We start from the raw sequence: 20,669 nt of genomic DNA, 5'->3' as shown, positions 1-20,669 counted from the left end.
TTACTATAATTAGCACATTATAAAGCTAAAACAGTGTTTCAAAAAGTGTGAATTCCAAATGCCTTTTCTGTGCCCCACACAGGCCAAGTGCAGCCCCCGCTAAAGTCACATATCTCAATACAGACCTGTCGACAGAGGTCATTGCGTATTTTACCCATGAGCCTTTTCCTTCGGCGGTGCCTCCGCACATTCAAAATTAAAGCTGGTGAGTCAAAGCAGTTAATTTTGTTTTGTGAGAAATAATATCATTTTAGTTTTAGCATCTAAGACAGATGCCAGCGTTTCCCTCTGAACAGATGGTAATTCCATCTAATAGTGCATCTCTGTATTAGTGAGGTCTGTTGTGTATACAAACAGTAATAAACAGTAGGTAAGGATCAAAATAAATTTTAATTGTTGACATTAAATTCTGGCAGCCACAGTTCTGAGGCGGCAATATTCCTTTTTCAAGCCTGTCAGATTTACGGAGGCTTGCGGGGCTTTGCCGGAAGCCACCCCATCCCAGTTCCCATAAAGGAATGTTCGAGGGCTACCAGTTACTGGTTTGCACCGGGATGCCTATTTTCCTACACTGAGATGATTCTTCCAGAATGACAGGGAAATGGTGCGCCTGTGTCAGTCTGCCAGGATTTCTTCTAGAATGGCCTTGAAGGACTGAACGTTTAATGAAGAGGTTTATATAAAGTGTTATGTCCCATGGTTACATTGGGGGGGGGGGGCACAGGATTATCACAGCCACTTGGGTATCTTCTCAGTAAGTGTCTCCCATTCAACTGATGCTATTCTATGTGCAAATCCGGGCATTCCTGAACTATCCGAGAGTGACATCATTCCTATCATTGGTTGGCTTTGCCCAAGTCTGAAGGATTCCCCTGACACCACAGCTCTCATCGACGGCTCTTCTATAGGCTTTGCCAAGTGAGCCAACCAGCACCTATTTGGCTCTCCAAGTGCCTCCAGCGACCTGGTGTTACCAGCCGCCTTGGCTATTTATTTTGGGAAGTTGCCATGTTTAAAAAAAAAAAAAAAAGAATCATTTAAAAACAAGAGTCTGGCATTCAGGTAACTGTTCAATAACAAACATGCTTTGCAATCATATTTCTTTAAAAAATAGATGCTTTTTTTTTTAATCATGAAAAATATATTGCTTCCACCATATGGGACAGCCGACGACTCGCCGACCGATTTAAGCGGCAGCATATTGAGCTGACCATATGTTCCCGTGCCGCGGAATGGCTGAGTGATTCATGCCCGTCACATTCTAGTATATCAATTAAAGCTCCTTGAAGTCTGCATGATTTGTGTCTCTGTTATTAAACCCTGCTAATTCATCCCACTTACACATCTGTTATAAATCTCGAGGAGTGCGGCATGATTCATGGCAATCTGGGAGCAAATTCTTCTCCTTGTAATTAACAGTAAATTGTTTTACTGCCATGCGATGAATTTTTCAGTTATATTGCAAATGAACTCCTAAATGTGCGGTTCTTGCCGAAGAACCGACTTATATCATTAGGCAATTAAAAAGTATTGCTCTGAACCAAAAGCTTTTAATCAAGGGAGATTCAACTTGAACATCGCGGAAGAGCGGTGGAATCTGGCGTGCTGGGGAAACCTGTGAAGGCATTTCTGGTGGTGAAAGGGCAAAACAGACAGACACACCGGAACCCTTCCTGGTGCTGGGGACCTCGCGGATGCTGAGGGCTGCCTGACTGCCTGAGCACCTGGGCCAGAGTCCTGCACATCTCGCAGCTCCTGAAGAGGAACTGCCATTCCCAGATTCCTCCGATTGCTCTCCAGGCCTCTCACCAGAGCGCTGCCTTTATTCTTGGAATAAATAATTGGATAATTAGCCCCGCTGAATCATCAGAGGATTCCGGTGCTGTTTGAGTGTTCTTGTCAAAGGTGAAGCCAATTCATTTCGGCTCCCTCTGCAGCTCTTCGCAGAGGCTGTGATTTTACGCCCCCTCCCCCCCCCCAACCCCCGTTTCCCGGCAGCAGCCTCAGATTCATGAGTCCATACATCAAGTCGGTAGTTTAACAACAAATGGAATTAAATTCAAAGAAGGGAAACTAATTGAAGGACAGCAACAGAAGTGTTTGGTAATGTGCTTTTTAATATGGCACGCCGCATTTGCATGATAATTTTTTCCTTTTTAGCGTGGAGCCGAAAGTGACTGGCTTAATGAGGGATTATTCAAGACAGGAACGAACCAAATGCATTCATAACTCAGAACAAAGATTGTATTATGAAACAAAAAGCAGCGGCGACCTCACAGAAGTAACGGGATGATTGGTTTATGCATTATGAATAAAAAGATAGAAAAATATTTATATTGGTATTCACTAATGACTATATGTACAAGATTGTTGTAATTAAAATTATAAATTAACATATTAAGAGTGCTTGTTTAATCACTCTGGGCCCTATTGGCAGTGAAAAGACTTAGGTACCTGCATGCAAAACAATATGTGTTTTCAACCCAGCAGCCAAGAGCCTATACATTTTACTTTGGATTCAGAGAAAATAGCTTAATGCACCACTAATTACTTGCTTAATGGGAGATGGGCTCATCTGAGCACGGGGTGCAGAGGTCAATTTCTGGCAAAGGAAAGAGCAGTGGCCCTCCAGGACTGGATCTCCCAAAGAAATGTCTCTTTAAAAAAGGTTTAAAGAGTACTTCATTTGCAAAGGATAGAAATGCACAAATTTCCTCCATTAAAAGGGTAATTTTCAGGGATAACAAGGACTCTAAGAGGGTTCAGTCCTTAAGCTCATTACCCTCAGGCCCTGGGAAGCAACTCCAAAGCCAGGGATCAAATCGCTGGAAGATTTTACAATGGAGACAGAAGCAGCCGTTCCAGGGAGAACCCCTCCCTCGTCGGATCCCAGACTTTGGCCTAGCACGAAAACTAGAGTAGTGACAGAATATTCTGGATGAAACACACCAATTCTAAGCCTATATGGAATTGAAAAACACACGCACATACTTTTAAAGCTCAAGAAAGCAAATTATAATTCTCAAGCCTTTTAATGAAAGTCAGATAAATCTTTACAAGTATCTTTTTAAAATATATATATTTTATTGATTTTTTACAGAGCGGAAGGGAGAGGGATAGAGAGTTAGAAACATTGATGGGAGAGAAACATTGATCAGCTGCCTCCTGCACACCCCCCTACTGGGAATGTGCCCGCAACCAAGGTACATGCCCTTGACCAGAATCGAACCTGGGACCCTTCAGTTCACAGGCCAATGCTCTATCCACTGAGCCAAACCAGTTAGGGCTACAAGTATCTTTTTTATTTATATGACTGAGATTTAAGGAAGACACATGTTCATGATTTAGCTGGATACTACTTGCGATTTTTGGTACTCTTCTTTTAAAAATTTGTAAATGTGGTTGGCTTCTTTTGATCTCCAATAATGAGCTCATATGAACTGCATTTAGATTTACAAGTGAAATTTCCCCCCAAACTACCAGAATTCATTGGAGTAATATATATCCTCCAAATTGCCATCTTATTACTAGAAGAAACATAAAGGTGAAAGTCAACTTTTAGTCCTTTCCTACATCAAACCTGTTGACTATTCTAAAGGCTTGGCTTTCCCCATTGTTCATTTCTATACCTTAATATCTATGCTACATCCAGATGTCTAATCTCAAGAAAAGTTTTAGGAAAAACCACAGATCTCGCTGCAGCCATTGTGGTTGGTGGCAAGCATAGACATCAGGGCTGCAATGAGTGGGAAGGATTCGGTTTCCAGGACATTTTCCTTGCTTTACTCTTTGCAGGCCCAGGGGCTGTCTACTCTCTAGGGACAGGCCTGTCTCCCTTCAGTTCCTTTAGTTTGTTTGCGTCTCCACACAGACAGCCAGGATCTTATCCGGAAGACAGGGCCTGTACAAACAGCACCAGAGACCAGGGCACGTGAGCTTCACGTGGGAGCGGCCTAGGAATGTAGCCTGAAGGAGAGGAGGCTGGGGTAGAGGTATTGTTATGGAAAAATTATTATAAGTGATGTCAATAGGAAGAGAAATGAGACTGAGGACAGCCCCCCCCCCCAGGGAGTCGAAAAAGAATGTTAAATATTAGCAGCAGGGAGATCCCTCAGATGAATATAAGGAAACACCTTTTAGAGAAGGTGTGATTTTCCTGAGAGGTAGGAGCTGCCTACCACTGACGCTATCAGACTGCTGGACAAACACTTGGGAAAAATGTTATAAAGAACATATTAGCCCGGCTGGTGTGTCAGTGGTTGAGCGTTGACCTATGAACCAGAAGGTCAAAGGTCAACTGCATGGAGCACCTAGCTGAAATGCATGTAGATGAAATATGACTGGACTATAGATTAAATATATAAAAATACAGAGTCCTGTCACAGAGATAATAAAACAGAATTTCTTGGAATTGGGGAGTCATTCTTGTGGATGGATAATTTGAAGAAACACAAATTCCTCGTATGAGATCATTTGAGCCCAACGAGTTTTTCCAGGATGAAAACAAAATAAGACAACAGACTCGAGAATTGGACCTGAAGACAGGAAGAGGGTCTAGGGAATATTTTGTAGCGGAATATTTGTGCACCATCTGTCATTCATGTCGGAGACTTTTCCACTCACAGCAGGACATTTTCTTAAGGAGCCCCAGGAAACCAAGGCTTGTTGGGCGGCTGATGGAAAACTGACTTGAAAATAGACTAAATGCCCTGTAATTGTGTTATCCAGGTAATAATACAGGTAATCATGTTTGTATTGAGTCTGGTTTATTCTAAGGGAAGCAAGCAAATTTATATACAAACAACTTCCTACTATGATCATAGTGGACAAGTCTTTAAATTTTATAATCTTAGCACATTCTTATGAATACTAAATAAATTAATAAGTACGCCACTGTCTATCCAAATAAAGGCAAAATATACCAGCAGGGCAGCCTGGTAATTCCCGGATGTCTGCCTTTGGTCCCCTAACATAGGAGTAGAACCAACCCCACAAAAAAGGTCAAGACAGAGGGACGAGATATTCTGAGCCCTCATAAGAAGCCTCCTGCCAGGCTGGTGTGGCTCAGTGGTTGAGCATCAACCTATGAAGGAGGAGGTCACAGTTCCATTCCCAGTCAGGGCACAGGCCCAGGTTGTGGGTTCGATCCCTAGTGGGGGGTGTGCAGAAAGAAGGCAGCCAGTCAATGGTTCTCTCTCATCATTGCATGCGGTCACTCTCGCTCTCTCTCTCTCTCTTTCTCCCCTTTCCACTCTGAAATCGATTTTTTTAAAAAAAGAAGCAGCAGCAGCAGCCCCCTGCAAACGTCTAACAATTGTCAGGGCATCGCCAGGACCTGGGATGGTGGCTAAGCCTGGGTTTCCCTGCATTTCATTCTATTTCTTATTATGGTAACAGTTGCAACTCAGGCCTCCTAGGCACCTCTTAAACTTGTTTATTTTCCTGTTTAAAAAGGCAAAGGTAACAGCAAGCAGGACGAGTGAGGGAGCAGGACAAAGCAAAAGACGAATGTGAAGTCCAAACGGGAGAAGGTGTAGAGCTTTGTCGGTGTGGGTTTACAAACACACAGTGTATTTTTCATGGCCGTGAAAACTGGCTTACCTGCTGGCAGTGTCTGCCCTGCTCCCGAAGCACTGGCTACACAGCCAACTGAATTGCAGAGGGAAACCGTGAAGTTGTAGGTCCTGTACGGTTTTAGTCCACTTACAATGTAGGACAGTTGCTGGGATTCAGTCCTGGCCAACACCTTCGAGGCAAAAAAAAAAAATAAAAATAAAAAAGTCAGATACTAGATAATCGGTGTGAAAAATATCACCTTGGGCATCCAAGTTGCATGAATTCAAACAGAAGGAGGTACTGCCAATCACTCTTAGGAGAAGAAAATTTGTTGGAAGAGTCTCAACAAGCAAGGGTTTAATTGATAACCATCCAATCACACTGTTTTATGGGGTGATAATGCAGTTCCTGAGTGGATAAATGAGGAGCCCACGTTATTGCCCCATAAAGCAGCGTGGTGGTATGGTTATTGTCTCTGATGGTGAAGATAAAGGATGGTGACACTGTCATTGTTATCATGAAAAAGTCCAATTAAAACCATAGGGCTTGGCCAAAGCTACCCCAGCGCAGCCATGCCCACATGCTATTTGATGGAGATGGTACAGAAAGATGTCACTTTGCTAAATCAATCCCATCATTTTCTGTAAAACAAAACAAAACAAAACAAAAAATAAACACATTACTGAGCAGCCACATGAGGTCAATTCTCAATTATCTTTCTTATGCAAATAAGCACATATGCATTAGATCAAACAGTTATATTTTTTGAAATGGTGTCTTTATCACACAGTCTCGGATGAAATAGCAGATTTGAGCAAAGGAGACTGGGAGGAACTCCCTAGTCCATAAACAACTAATTAAATAACCAACACTGAGAGTTGGGCCGGTCATTATAACTAGAGATGATCAAAGCATCCATGTAAATTTGCTTGGTCTGTAGACACAAAGAACCACTGGAAATTATACCCAGAAAAAAAAGTCATTGAAATGGAGAGTATGATAATAAGCATGAGTAAGTACAAAACTGTTTCGTCCAAGGATTGGTGATATAAAAAGGGATCACAAAGTCTTTCATAAATATAAATATATTCCATAAATATGAAAACTGTACAGGTTAGTCATGTATGCAGGACTTTTCTAGATATTTTCCCTTTAGGAGTACAATAAAATTCATTTGGAATATTTGCCTGAGTCTTGACTTTAAAATTTTATTTATTTATTTATTTATTTTTTAATATATTTTTATTGATTTCAGAGAGGAAGGGAGAGGAAGAGAGAGATAGGAACATCAATGATGAGAGAGAATCATTGATTGGCTGCATCCTGCACACCCCCTATTGGGGATCAAGCCCACAACCCTGGGCATGTGCCCTTGCCTGGAATCGAACCCGGGACCCTTTGGTCCACAGGCCGACGCTCTATCCACTGAGACAAACCAGCTAGGGCTTGACTTTAAAATTTTATAACCTAGGTGAGTAGTTCTAGAAAACAGTGTGATTAGAATTTATTTATTTACTTTTAAAAATCTATTTTTATGATTTTTTTACAGAGAGGAAGGAAGAGAGATAGAGAGTTAGAAAAATCGATGAGAGAGAAACACCGTACTGGGGATTCAGCCTACAACCAAGGTACATACTCTTGACTGGAATCGAACCCATCACCCTTCAGTGCGATGCTCTATCCATTGAGCCAAACCAGTAAGGGCTAGAATTTAAATTACATCATTTACATACGGTTTCAGAAATAAAGGTGATTTCAAAGTATCTAAAAATTGAGGAATAATTTAAAACCGTGGAACCATTTTACTGCAATTACATTTAGAAATCAGGAAAACAACAGACACTGAGTTATTAATCCTTTATCTCTCTTATTATAAATGGTTATTAAGGATATAATTGAGGATATAAATTTTATTGTTTTTGCCACGTGACTTAAAATTTTCTAAATAAAATACAACTTAAAAATGGGTAATACTTCATATTGCTATAAAAATTCATCCCACTTAGAACAACCTGGTGTTATTAATGTAGATTTTTGGAAAACAAAGTTGTTTTTAGGATAAAATATGTTAAGGTGTGTGGGTCTTCTGTATTATCTTATGTTCTGGGAGAGCACACCTCATGTCTGGGAATGATGTTGTGCTCATGGAGTCCCGGGGAGGCCGCCAGCTCTGAGTGCACCCAGAGGAGGACAGGACCTAGGCTGGGTTGCAAGCAGACCAGGCATTTGGGACACGAAGCCTAGCAGATGCTATGCTACCGGAGGTGACTGGAGAGGGAGAGGATGCTATGAGACCCTTATTACAGCAAGCCCACAATGAGAGAATCACCAGGTGGACACCTAGGGTGTGCAGCAAGGACATACCACAGGATGGAAACCGCATACCATTTGCTAGAGCTGCTAGCATGCTATTGGGCCTCAGAAAAAGAGAAGTGAATAAGGAACATTAGCTGACCATGCAGCCAAAGCTACTCCTCACGAGCTTTGTGGGGCATGCCAAGTCTTAAGGTCAGGTGCGCCTAACCGAAATTCATCATCAAATGGAAGTGGGTATCGAGAAATGGACATAAGGCACAGCATGCTGTGCAAGCAGGTAGTCCAGCCCCCCCATGTCATCCATCATTCTGGTGACTCAATCTCAGCTCATACTTAGGACTCCTTGGAGGTCTCCTAAAAGCTGGGAGAGTACAAAAAAGTGGTTTGGTTCATAAATGGGTTGTCTTAGTATGTGGGTGAAGGCTGCTCTATAGCCACATGTAGGGATGGTCCTAAAAACCAGCAGCAGGAAGATATCCTCTCCATGGGCAGATCCTCAGGCAGTGTACCTGGTCATCCACTCTGTGTGCAAAGGGAAGGCACCAAGGTAGCTACACCTGGAACATATGATGGTGGCTTGGTTGTATGGGTCATGACATCAACGCAAAAAGACTGGAAGATGAGGTACCAGGAAGTCTGGGGGAGAGGAATGTGGGTAAACTATTGGGAGAGGCAGCACATGGGAAGAACCTGTTGTCACATTAATCCCTTCAAAGAGCATCTCTGTCTGTAGGCAGAGGTGCTAAACGGCCAAGAATGCAGTGACTTGTCCAGCTGACACTAGCCAGTCTCGGTCATTGGCCACCTTCCTGTTGATCAAACGGACTGTACCTTGGCACAACCATACACTGTGGGCTAACGTGAGCCTCTCATCCCCTAAGTTTGTTTATATGCGTATATCTACCAAATGAATTAGTCCAGGTACATAGTAAAGACCCAGTAACTGTTAGCAATCATTACTATTCTCATTACCACTAGCTGGAGAATGGAATACTATAAGGCGGTAAGTCAATATCTACCCCAAACTTTGAACATCATAACCTTTACTATAAGCTGTGAGAAATTCCACTCCTTGGATTTTTCCCCAAGGAATTAGAAATATGCAAAATGCACATTAAATGTCCTTATTAATGTTATTTATATTTCCAAAATAATTTATACAATATTAATGTCAACTGATTTTGCACTGGTTAAAAAAGTATTGTATGCCCAAATAATATGATAGTACATAGCTACCAAAAGTCAGCTTCTTACAAAACTTTTAAGGATATATATTAAGTGAGAAAAGTAGATTTCATTAAATAGAATTATATGAACTTAGTTTTTAAATATGCTTATATTAGAAAAAATAAGGTCCATAAACCGAAGAGCTTTGTACATATCACCTTACATTAGGGAATAAATGCCCCATTTAAGCAATGTCTAAAGAAGAATTCTGTCACTGAATTCTGCAAACTCAGAAAATGTCAAACTGAAAATATAATTCAATGGTGAAAGGACAACTATGTGGAAATAGCAATACCTGTGAAACCGCCACCGCAGCAGGCTGTTGAGGGGATTGTTCAGAAATCATACTGATCTCATACCCCACAACGTCTCCTCGGGTAACATTATCGGCCGGCTTCTCCCAGGACACGTTGAGAGAGTGCGGTGAGAGCGGGGAGACCGAGGGAGGGGCCATGGAGATAGGCTCTGTCAAGGGCAACAATGACAACAGTGAAACCATGAACGCTGTACTCACAGGCTTTCTGAACCGAGTCCCCACATTCATTCAAGTTTCTGAAATACCCCGTTTTTTTACATAATATTCCGGTTTTAAAAAATCAAAGAGTATACTGCTGCATATAAAAACTATTCATTTTTACATGTTATCTGCAAGGATGTCCTGCAATTTCATATTACCAGCAAAGACGTTATCCATTTACACAATAAAAATAATCTAGGAGTTTGATTGTGCTCATAAAGATAACTAGTAGATAATTAGGTGGGAAACCATACGTCTTATAAAATATTTGAAAAAAAAAGAAGTACGTTTTCAATAAATCTTGATTGAAATGTGCAGGGTAGATACACACATACATTCTCCCCTTGCCATCCTTGAGATCTTAATACGGATTTTAAATGTGCTAACCAAAAGTGTATTATCAAAGGACCTCATCACACTTTCATTAGCCAGTGACCCATAAGATTACGAGGGTCCGGTGTTGCGGCTTCACCCATTACTTTTCATTTCTGACCTTGACTTTCCCCTTCCTGAGCGCCATGGCTCATCACCTGTGCTATCTTGGCACTGTTATTTGTCCAAGATGGCTGGCACAATGCACATTTTATTCATGAAATGATTCCCTTGGACATCAACCTACAGCTACCCTTAGCCTCCACAGTCCTAACAGGTCCACATTAAATCAGGACTCGGGTTTCTTTGAATATCCTTGAATTAATTCAAAGAATAGCAGACGTGTATTTTTTATTTTGTTAAAGACTCATAACATGTGAAGTGTTTTTCATGTAAAGAGTAAGGTGGAGAATTAAAAATATCTCATTTGCCTTAGGAAAGATACCTTTAAAATTTTTTAAATTTCATCCTCCTTCTTTTCCATATTGCCAACTACTTATTCAAGCACACTTGTGAATTATGGATTTTGAAATCCAGGATTCTGTCATTTGGTATGATGCAGTAGCTCAACTATTTGTTTTGGAAAGAGAAATAGAACGAAAGCAGAGTTGTGAGGTTTGTACCGGGGATCTCCTTCCTTGAACGTGAACTGTACTGAATGTGGAGCAAGATGAGAACCTATGGCCAGCCCGCTTCAGGACTGGAAACCAACTGCTACTTTGCAAACATTCCTAAAAGGCTATTTTAGTTAAGTCATCCCCCGCCCCTCTTGAAATAATAACTAAAGCATTTTCGCCCTAAAACTTTTCAAGTTCCTTATGACCTTGAGTTATCCATGTAACCAAGTGTTAAATTTTCCCTTGGCTTATGTAAGTTTATAATTCTTACTCTGGTGCTGTTGACTTTAACTGGAGGCAGTATTTTCATTCAGGAGTTTTAAAAATAGAATTCAGAGCTTGACCTTCACCTGATTCTCCTGTCTGTCCCGAGGCCCAGGGGGAGGACACGCTGCCGGCCATATTCCCAGCCCAGACCCTAAACTCATATGTGGTGTAAGGCTCCAAGCCACGGATGGCTGTGGCTGCCGGAGGGGGTCTTAACGCATTGTCATTGGCTGACTCTGCCAACGGGCGAGGACTGCTCTCAAACACTCGGCTTTCTGCTGCCGTGGGTTCTCCGTCAGATCTCAATCTTCTCATGTAGAGCTCATACCTTACAATTATTCCTAGAAAAGGAAAACAGGAAGCCAAGATGACTCATCAGACAAACAGACTATTTGGGGGGTAGGGTGGAGTTAAATCAGTTAAAATGTGTTGGCTTTTCATTATTCTTCTGACTCCATTACCTCACCACTTCCTCCGTAATATAGAGCGTAGGTACTTATAAAAACCAACAGAGATGGACAGATGAATGTATGAAATACTACTGAAAAGCATATTCATGGGGAAAACAAACCAAATTGGAACAAGTACAAACACAAAATAACTGTAATTTATGATAGGGAAATTCATGATTTTTTTTCAGGATGAACGGCTATAATTTCTACTAAGAATAGCTTTTTCTTTATGGGAATTTTATCAGGTTACTTCCAATTTATATATTTCAAATTTGGAGATTTTAATTTGGCTATGTGTTTGCATAAATATTAGAATATTATAGTTTCCACCTAGTTTTATCAAGAAATTTTAAAAGTCTAAGAGAAAAAAGGTTTTGTCATAATGTACAAATTACTAAAAAAAAATCTATGAAAGTATGTGTGGCCTATATAACAGGGTTCAATTGTATGAACACAAAAATTAACTTAATGGAGTCAGCTAGCCTATATACATATTTTTTGTATTACTTTATATCCTTTTTTAGGCCTAAAAGAGAAAATTTACTGCTTATGGGTGCCCTAACTTGGTGACACAGTCAAATATAATGCATTTTGTAAGTGAGTTTTAAATTAGAAACATAATTTGTGTTGTGGCAGATGTCATTAAGAGCAAAGATAATATCAGCCTTTTAAGGGGCAATTTAAATGAATGGAATTTGTTATTAGATTAAAGAAATACACTCGTTCTACTAACCAGGACAAATAGTATCTTATATCGTTAGAGATTGTTTCTCAGTTATTATATCCTGCAGTTATAAAAAAAAACAAAAACACATGGGATTGCCAGACTCTCTTGCACAATTCCAAATTCCTTAGATTCTCATTCAGGTCTGGCCCAAGAAGGTGAAATCTAGGCCTGGAGTTCCTACCATTCGGTTCCATCGGCGGAGCCCATTCTACACGCAGTTCTGTGGAACTGATGGCCCGCACCGCAGGTGGACCCAGGCCTCGGGGAGGAGCCTGGGCTGTGGTCACGGTTACAGGGGAGCTGTGTAAACAGCCCCCACTGGTACAGGCCTGCACGGAAAAGCGGTACTGGGTGAAGGGAAGCAGACTCCAGACGGTGGCCGAGGTTCCGCGACCTTCATGGGGAACGCAGGGCTGGGTGTCATTGCAGGGAGCGCACCACAGGAGATACTTCTCTACGGGGCCAGCGCGATTGGAGGCTGCCGTCCAGGTAAGTGTCACTGAGTCTGAGCCAACGGGGATGACATAACTTAAGTTCAAGGTTCCCTCTGGGACCCCCGGCCTTGTCCTGTAGGTGACAGCCGCACTCCTCGTCGAACCCTGCACATTGGAGGTCTCGACGGAATAGGAATAGGAGGTATATGGCGACAGGGCAGTGTCTAAGAAGTCCTGGATGTCTGAAATTAAAAGAAAGAAAATAGTTGCATTCCACAAAATTGGTGAGGAAAGCATTTCTACCAGTTCTCCTATTATATAACTTAATGACATGAACTATACCAATCCACTCTTCATGAAGAACAGGTAGGCACCAGAGGTTTTGTGGTTGTGGTTTGGCTAATCCTCACACAGGGATATTTTCCCACTGACTTTTAGAGAGTGGACAGGACAGGAGGGGGAGAGACAGAGAGAAACATCCACGTGAGGGAGACACACCAGACCCTGACCGTGCTGGCACCCTGACCTTGGACCTCTAGCCTCCAGAGCTCGAAGGAATACATTTCTGTGGTTTATAAGCCACCCCAGCCTGTGGCATTTCTCTTTCATAGTAGCCTGGACGGACGCAGGCAGTGAACATCTGAGTGAAGGGTAAAGCTGCTCTTCTTCATATATGGCATTGCAAACTCCCCATGAAAATATGCTGAGTACTGCACGAGAGTCCAATCAGGACACAGAAGCCACGGAGTAAATTTGCTTTACTTCTCCCATCTCCCCTCTCAATCATGAGAACCAACCTTTTCATCTTTGTGTTTCTAATGGCTCATACAATTCCTGGTCTGGCGTGAGCACTGAATAAAAGTTTACTGAATGAGTATGAATAAACGGATAATTTCCATATACTAGTAGACTGATTTATTTTTCTAGGCAATAATATCAACAGCCTTACAGAAACAACTGTTCTTGACTCTCTCTTTTGTGTTTATATCCCCTCCCTATGTTTTCTGTTTGTCTTTTTCTCAGAGGAACCACCTTATAACTTGTTGCATTGATCCACTGATGCAGTGTGGAATAATAAATCATGTGATATTAAAGGTGGACATGAAAACCTAGGTTTCACTAAGATATAGCATTGTCTGAAACTCTAAACTTCCCATTATTGTCAAAGTAATCATCTTCTAGCTTCCCTGTGGAAGCCTTTACCTCATGTGACATTTAAGGACTAGCTCCCTACCCATTCCAAATGAGAAATGATTTAACTGATTGTGAATTGGAGGGGCGGGGGAAGAGGGAAGCAAAGCATGCTCCCACCAGCCCACTGAGTCTTTTGTCTTTCCGCAGCCACAGAAGGCATATTCTCCAATCTGGCTTTTATTGTAATAAAGATGATTTTTATTTTAAATTTCCATCTCCCTGATTCTTAAGCCTCGTTCTCCTTCAGTTTCAAACTGGAAGTTGGAAAATCTCATGTGATGTACTAGCCACCCTAAAAATGTCAATAGTATTAAAAGAGTGCAATATCCTGCAATAGCTTTTCTTGTCACACCTATGACACAGAAAATACCCATGTGAACCCAGACTGGGGCTGCAGGGGAGGTGATATTAGGTGCTAATTATGTATAATTCCCAATATGCTGACTTGACTTCGACACCTCTCTCTTCTACTTATGAAAGCTCACAGGTATGCACGTGAGTGAATTTTTATTTAGGGAAACCACTGACTATACCTTAACTTATTTTTTAAAAGTTAATTCAGAAACTTTAAAACTATGCCACTATTATTAGCATGCTATTACTAATAACCAATGATCTGCAGGCTCTAAAAGTAGTAATATACCAGCTGTCATGACCTTAGGTTGAAAACTAGTGACCCCACAGTGCAGGAGGCCGGCTAGGAAAAGTTTTATTCCAACAAGGAATTCTACAATGGTCTCAACCAAATGACCAAACTTGCTTGGAAGAGATTATTAATTTTCTTTGAAAAGTTCAATGACTCTGGCACCTGTAATTCCAAATGCCTTCATTTAACCCAAAGATTTGTATTCATCCGAGTGAATATAAGTACTGTTTCTGTTTCATATTACACATGCTAGCCACACACTGGGAACAGAATAATAAACACGAGGATATTGTTAGAATGATACAAAGTTCTGACAGCCCAAACCAATTGTTCCTACTGTTCAAATGCCATCATGCAGATAATTGTCCCATCATTAATTATAGTGGCTGTCAAGAAATGCCAGAAGTGGCATTTTTTTTAATGAAAAAATAAGGTTTTAGGAAAGAATACCTTGTATAATAGGATTATATAAATGTCTGATTAGTGAATGAGCACACATTTATTATGTGAGAAACTGTTATTTGGATTCTACTATAATAGTGCAATCATGTAAAAGAGCCAGAGTGTTTTACTCAAATGCAGTGTTCTATAAAACACATCACAATATGCTATGATGAGAAATATGCCTCTGGAAAGAATGCTGTAAGCGAAGTTTAATATCATTATTGAATTAAGCGGTAGGGGAAACTGGGTGACCCTAATTCACCACTTCAGCAATAGCTCAAGCAGCGGTACTGTCATCTTCAAAACCACTTTCAATATTTCTGTGACTCCCCCCTCCCCTATCACAAAAGTTTAAGTTTCAAGACACCTGGGTCATGCTGATATTTGGAAGAAAACAAACATTCTAGTAGCAGGATATCAGGATGCTTTGCCAGTGTGGCAGATGTAGACAGATGTTCACTTCCCTCTGCAATCTGCATCGTGAAGCTCAGGGCTCCCATTAACTTCCAAGAAGGCTTGGAGTGCTGAACAGACAAGAGTTATCAGAACATCCGGACATTATAATGCAGGTGCAAGTCACTCAGAATTAGGTGTAACATGTAACCCCTGATAAATATATACGGAATGAAACCATACACTATGCAAAACTTTTAAAGCCAATCAACATGTTAAAAGAAGGCACCCTCCTAATCGTTTTGAGGAAGATTATGGAACTATAGTATTTTTTCATTGCTCTGCAGACTTCTCTAATTGTACACGTTAACCTAGACTTTGGAAAATTGGGCATTAAACTAAGAGAACAACATGAGTCGGCATCCTGTTGCCATGTTTCTTTTTTTTTTAATGTGTTATTGATTTTAGAGAGAGAGAGGAAGGGAGAGGGAGAGAGAAACATCGATGTGAGAGAGAAACATCACTTGGCTGCCTTCTGCATACAACCTGGGCGTGTGCCCTGACCAGGAATCGAACCAGCAACCTTCTGGTACATGGGACAATGCGGGACCAATTGAACTACACCAGCCAGGGCTCCTGTGTTTCTTAAACTACCGTATTTTCCGGCGTATAAGACGACTTTTTAACCCAGGAAAATCTTCTATACGCCCAGTCGTCTTATACGCCGGAAAATACGCGTTGTTTCTTAAATTGGCTTGTAGCTAAACAAGACCAGGAGCAAATATCAGAGAAGGCAGAACTGGAAGAAAGGAAAAATTTATGTTTCTTCATTGTGTCTTTAGGGAAACTGTATCTCAAACATATGAGTGAATGTTTTCTAAAGACCATGTGTTTCGACAGCCTGATTTCTACAAGCTCCTTTAAAGTCTTCATACAAGTTACAGATGCAAAGACAGTGTTTATGGTTTTGTTCACATCATTCCTCTTTCAATTTAAGATCATGTTGTGTTCCATCCACTTTTATCCTGAGGATTTTAAAAATTGAATTCATATTATAAAAATATGTGAAATATGAGAAAACTAAACATCAGTTTGTGGTAAGTCTCAGAGTCATTTTATATGATTTTGAATTAAAACGTAACTCACAGGTTATTTTTAAAACCACTTAATTACTTTAAACAATACATCTTGAACCTTTTCCATTCATTAATATGTAAACTAAAATTTTTTAAGGCAATCATATCCTACAATGTGCTTCACAATGTATCAGGATTCTAGTATGCCATGTACCATAATTTATTGAAAGATTTTTGAATGTCTGAATTTTCCAATATTTTGCTATTACAGCGTGGAGGTTTAAACGTATTTTGTGATATTGCGTCCAATGATAACTATTCATTGAAGATTAATTTCCTAAAATAAATTTGCTGAGTCAAATGGTATGCAAAGGGTAAGGTTTTGCATATACTTGAACAACTTATGCTGCATGAAAAGTTGTACCCATGATCCCACACAGATATGCCAGCAGTGAGGTTGGTTCTAGCTCCTTCATATCCTCATCAATGCTGGCTGCGTCTTTTTCCTTTTCATCTGTGAGAATTTGGTAAACATTAAGGGCTTATCAAATACGAAGCATCTCGTTTATTGCATTTCTTTACCAGTGAGGTGTATAATTCTCTCTCTGCTGGAAACACTCTGTGCTGGACAGAGGAAACCACATTTATCCTCAATGTCAAAGGACTTAACTAATGTATCAACCCTTAGCATAGTATGTCTTTCCATCATGGACTCTACACTCACCGTACGGGTATTGATCTTCAGTTGTGTAGATTTCAGTCCCATCCCTGAATAAACTGTAAGTAAGCCAGTGGGCATTGGGAGAATCCGGTGGGCTCCAGGAGAGATTGATGGCCGAAGAACTTTGAACTTGTCCTCTGGGTGGAGGTTGCTGGGACGGAGCTAAATGACAATGGGGAGAGCATTTATTAGCAAAGGCAATCAATAAGCACACAAGTACAATGAAGTAAGAGATCCAGCAAAGAGGTCATTCTGTTTCAGGATTACTTCATCAAGAAGACACGCGGTTGACCAAGACATTAATAAACTAAGGGTATATATCATGAATTTCTAAAACAAAGCATTTTATCTGTAAGCATAATACAGATTTGTATGTCAGTGCAGCTTAATAGAAATATAATTGAGGGGGAAACCCCAAAATTTTACATTAAGCACTTTTTTTTAGGAACTATCCAAGAATGCATCAACACTCATTTTCTATTTAATTAATTTACATTGTGACATAAATAAGATCCACTGACACTTGAAACTGAAGAAGCATGATGTTGAGGTTTCTGAAAAGGACGTTTTCCATCACATTAAGCAAAATGCCTCATCTTGCTTCACAGAGCACAGTGTAAGAAAAGGATAATAGTTGGTCATACAAATAGTGATGGATGTTATGAATGCTAAATAGTCCAGATATTAGCAGGAAACAATTTCAATGTACTATGTGGATACGCCAGCACCTTTAGGGGTGCCAGGATGGCAGGTCATACTGATGTCAGAGTTTTAAAGAAAAACATTCAAGCTAGATACACTCTCACTCTTCCCCTTTAAATCTTGGTTTCTCCTTTAGAATTTGCATTGTTATATGAAAAGTCTAACTGTCTGTATGCCCATTTAGATAGAGTACAAGAGTAGTAACAATCTCAAAAGGACACATGAAAAGAGGATTATTTATAAATACCTGATATTTTCAAATTCATGGATTCGCCATAATTGATAAGGTCACTTTGACTGGCTGAACACTGACAGTACATTTGATGTGGCAGCGAGTTTTAATTTAGGGCTCTAAACACCGTTGCTCTTGGTGGAACCACAAAGATCACAAACTGTCTCATTTCCAGCACTCTCTGAAAGCCTTGCCAGCCACGGCAATTTAATATTTCTCTTAGTGATTATTAGTAACTACATCTAAAACTCTACATGTTATCAGGGGCTCAACAGATTGCAGGGTTAAAGCAATCAACACTGACCTTCAGACTATTTTTGAAAACAGTGAAATACTTTCAGGATGACTGCAAGAGAGAGATGTTTCAGTCCCAGGTCAAAGGGTACTGAATGTGACTCACATTCCACGAAAACTTCCTTGGCTCCACACACACACACACACACACACACACACACACACCACACACACAGATACATACACACACACACACACCCACACACACACACACACACACACAAATACACACACAGAGATACATACACAGGGCTCCGCTGAATATTTCAAGTTGACTATGTGTTAGGACCACCGCCCCACTAACTCGTCCAGGTTTTCAGTATGAATGAATAGTGCCTGTTTGGCATTTACGTGAGCATTTTCATAGACCAGAATGCTTAGAAGGTCTCACACCCTTTGGGGAATAAATATGAAATGCTGGGCATGAGGTAACTTGAGCCCATCCTTCATGTGCTAAAAGTAGATTTCTGAGAAAATGAGCACATATTCATTCATCAAAATTGCCAGGAACGGCCTCTTCATATGCCAGACTCTCATTCAAAGTTGGAACGCATGAGATTGTGAGCGTATCCATCTCTCTCGGTGCCATGCGCTTTAATCTTGGCTTTGGCACTTCGGTAGTTGTACGTCTATAGTCACATTTCGATTGGACTCTTAGAATTTTCCCCATTTATAGCAAGAGGATGACAATGTCTACCTGTCAGGGTTATAAGATGCCGTGTGTGCATGTGTGTGTCCCTCTCTCTCACAAAAGGCTGGGAGTACTGCCCGGTGCAGACAGACATCGAGGTCCCTCCAGCTTTTACTTTGCCATCCCTACAAGGTCATTTTTGTCTACATAGACCCAGGTAGATGACCACTAAGTCCACAACCAAATCAGCAGGAAGGAGGAGAGGTAGAGGGCAGGCCCTGTGCCGGGGTGGGCACAACCCAGGAACCCACACGTCACTGGTGCCCGCACATGCCAGTCGGAAGATTAGCGGCATGGTGATAATTAACTACAGGAGAGGATGAGGCCATGGACCCAGCTCTAAGTTCAGTTAACTTAAAACAAGTGGACGATGGGTTCTGGGAACAATGTGAAAGTGTCTTCCACAGATGAGATGAAAAAAATAAAAGAAAAGCTGGAGAATTATGAGACGTTTCAAAAGGAAAAAAAGAGAATCAGGTGCTTCTGGTTAAACCAACATGAATAGATTAGTGAGATGAACCCCGGCAAATCATCCAAAGAACTATTTCTGGGAGCTCTAACTCACAGTGACTGGCAGGAGCTGTGTGGTCTGAAAGTATCTGAGCCTAAACACTGCCCATATCATTGGCTTATTCAGGCACAGGAGCGATCCCGTAGGAAGCCAGGCTATACGCAAAAATAAAAAAAAATAAAAAAACTGATTAGAGACATCAGTACGCTACAGTGGCGAAAGTTTTCCACCATTTAAGCCTATGCAAATTATAAAAAAAAAAAAAAACAACCACCACCCACACTAATAGCTTAAGTGTTTTCAGAGTAAAATTACAACTCACTCAAAGAAACTGTGAACCAGACTCATAAAAAGAGGCAATCAATAGACAGGCTCTTGAGTGCAGCAAACAAACAGTAAACTGGAAGATAAAGGGAGAGATGGAGCTTAAAGATACAGCAATCTGATTTATCCAATCCAGGGGAAAGAGGAACAGAAAAAGACAGAACAAAAGGGAACAGAGCCTCAGGGACCTAGGAGACAATGTCAGGTGTGCCCTGCACCAACAGTTGTGTAATGGGACCCCAAAGTAGAGGAGGGACCGAGAAAGGGAGGGGCAGGAAGTGAAACTGTGGTTGCCAGGGGCTGGGAAGAATGAAGGGAAGGGTATTAACATTTAAAGAGTATAGTTTCCATTTCAAAAGAAGAAAAGAGTTATGGAAATGGGTAATAGGGATAGTTGTACAACATTATGAATGAACTGTCAGAGGGAGGAGGGTTGTGGGGCTGGATTAAGCAATAACAACAAAACTCACAGACACAGACAATGGTATGTCTGAGGGAAAGGGGGGTTGGGAAGGTAGAAGATGGTAAAGGGGGGATAAATGGTGATGGAAGGAGACTTGACTTGGGGTGCTGAACACACAATACAATGTACAGATGATGTATTATAGAATTGTACACCTGAAACCTATATGATTTTATTAACCAATGTTACCCCAATGCATTCAATAAAAAGTTTAATAATTATTAATATTGCCCTAACCCCGTGGTCGGCAAACTGTGGCTCGCGAGCCACATGTGGCTCTTTGGCCCCTTGAGTGTGGCTCTTCCACAAAATACCACGGCCTGGGCGAGTCTATTTTGAAGAAGTGGCGTTAGAAGAAGTTTAAGTTTAAAAACTTTGGCTCTCAAAAGAAATTTCAATCGTTGTACTGTTGATATTTGGCTCTGTTGACTAATGAGTTTGCCGACCACTGCCCTAACCGGTTTGGCTCAGTAGATAGAGCGTCGGCCTGTGG

General features: G+C 40.9%; 1 protein-coding gene across 1 annotated transcript in view; it reads right to left on the bottom strand.

The window, feature by feature from the left end:
• Nucleotides 1-20,669, bottom strand: part of USH2A (usherin) — a 407,070-nt gene that overhangs the window by 300,706 nt on the left and 85,695 nt on the right. Inside the window, exons 15-19 of the mRNA XM_054712927.1 lie at nt 16,963-17,121; nt 12,233-12,727; nt 10,956-11,213; nt 9,395-9,564; nt 5,602-5,746 (exon numbers count right to left, since the gene is read on the bottom strand). Of these exons, the coding sequence (XP_054568902.1) occupies nt 5,602-5,746; nt 9,395-9,564; nt 10,956-11,213; nt 12,233-12,727; nt 16,963-17,121 (1,227 nt within the window). The remainder of the gene's footprint in view (nt 1-5,601; nt 5,747-9,394; nt 9,565-10,955; nt 11,214-12,232; nt 12,728-16,962; nt 17,122-20,669) is intronic.

This window comes from Eptesicus fuscus, chromosome 24 (assembly GCF_027574615.1).
Source record: "Eptesicus fuscus isolate TK198812 chromosome 24, DD_ASM_mEF_20220401, whole genome shotgun sequence".
NCBI lineage: Eukaryota > Metazoa > Chordata > Mammalia > Chiroptera > Vespertilionidae > Eptesicus > Eptesicus fuscus.
This window is presented reverse-complemented; position numbering and strand designations above follow the sequence as displayed.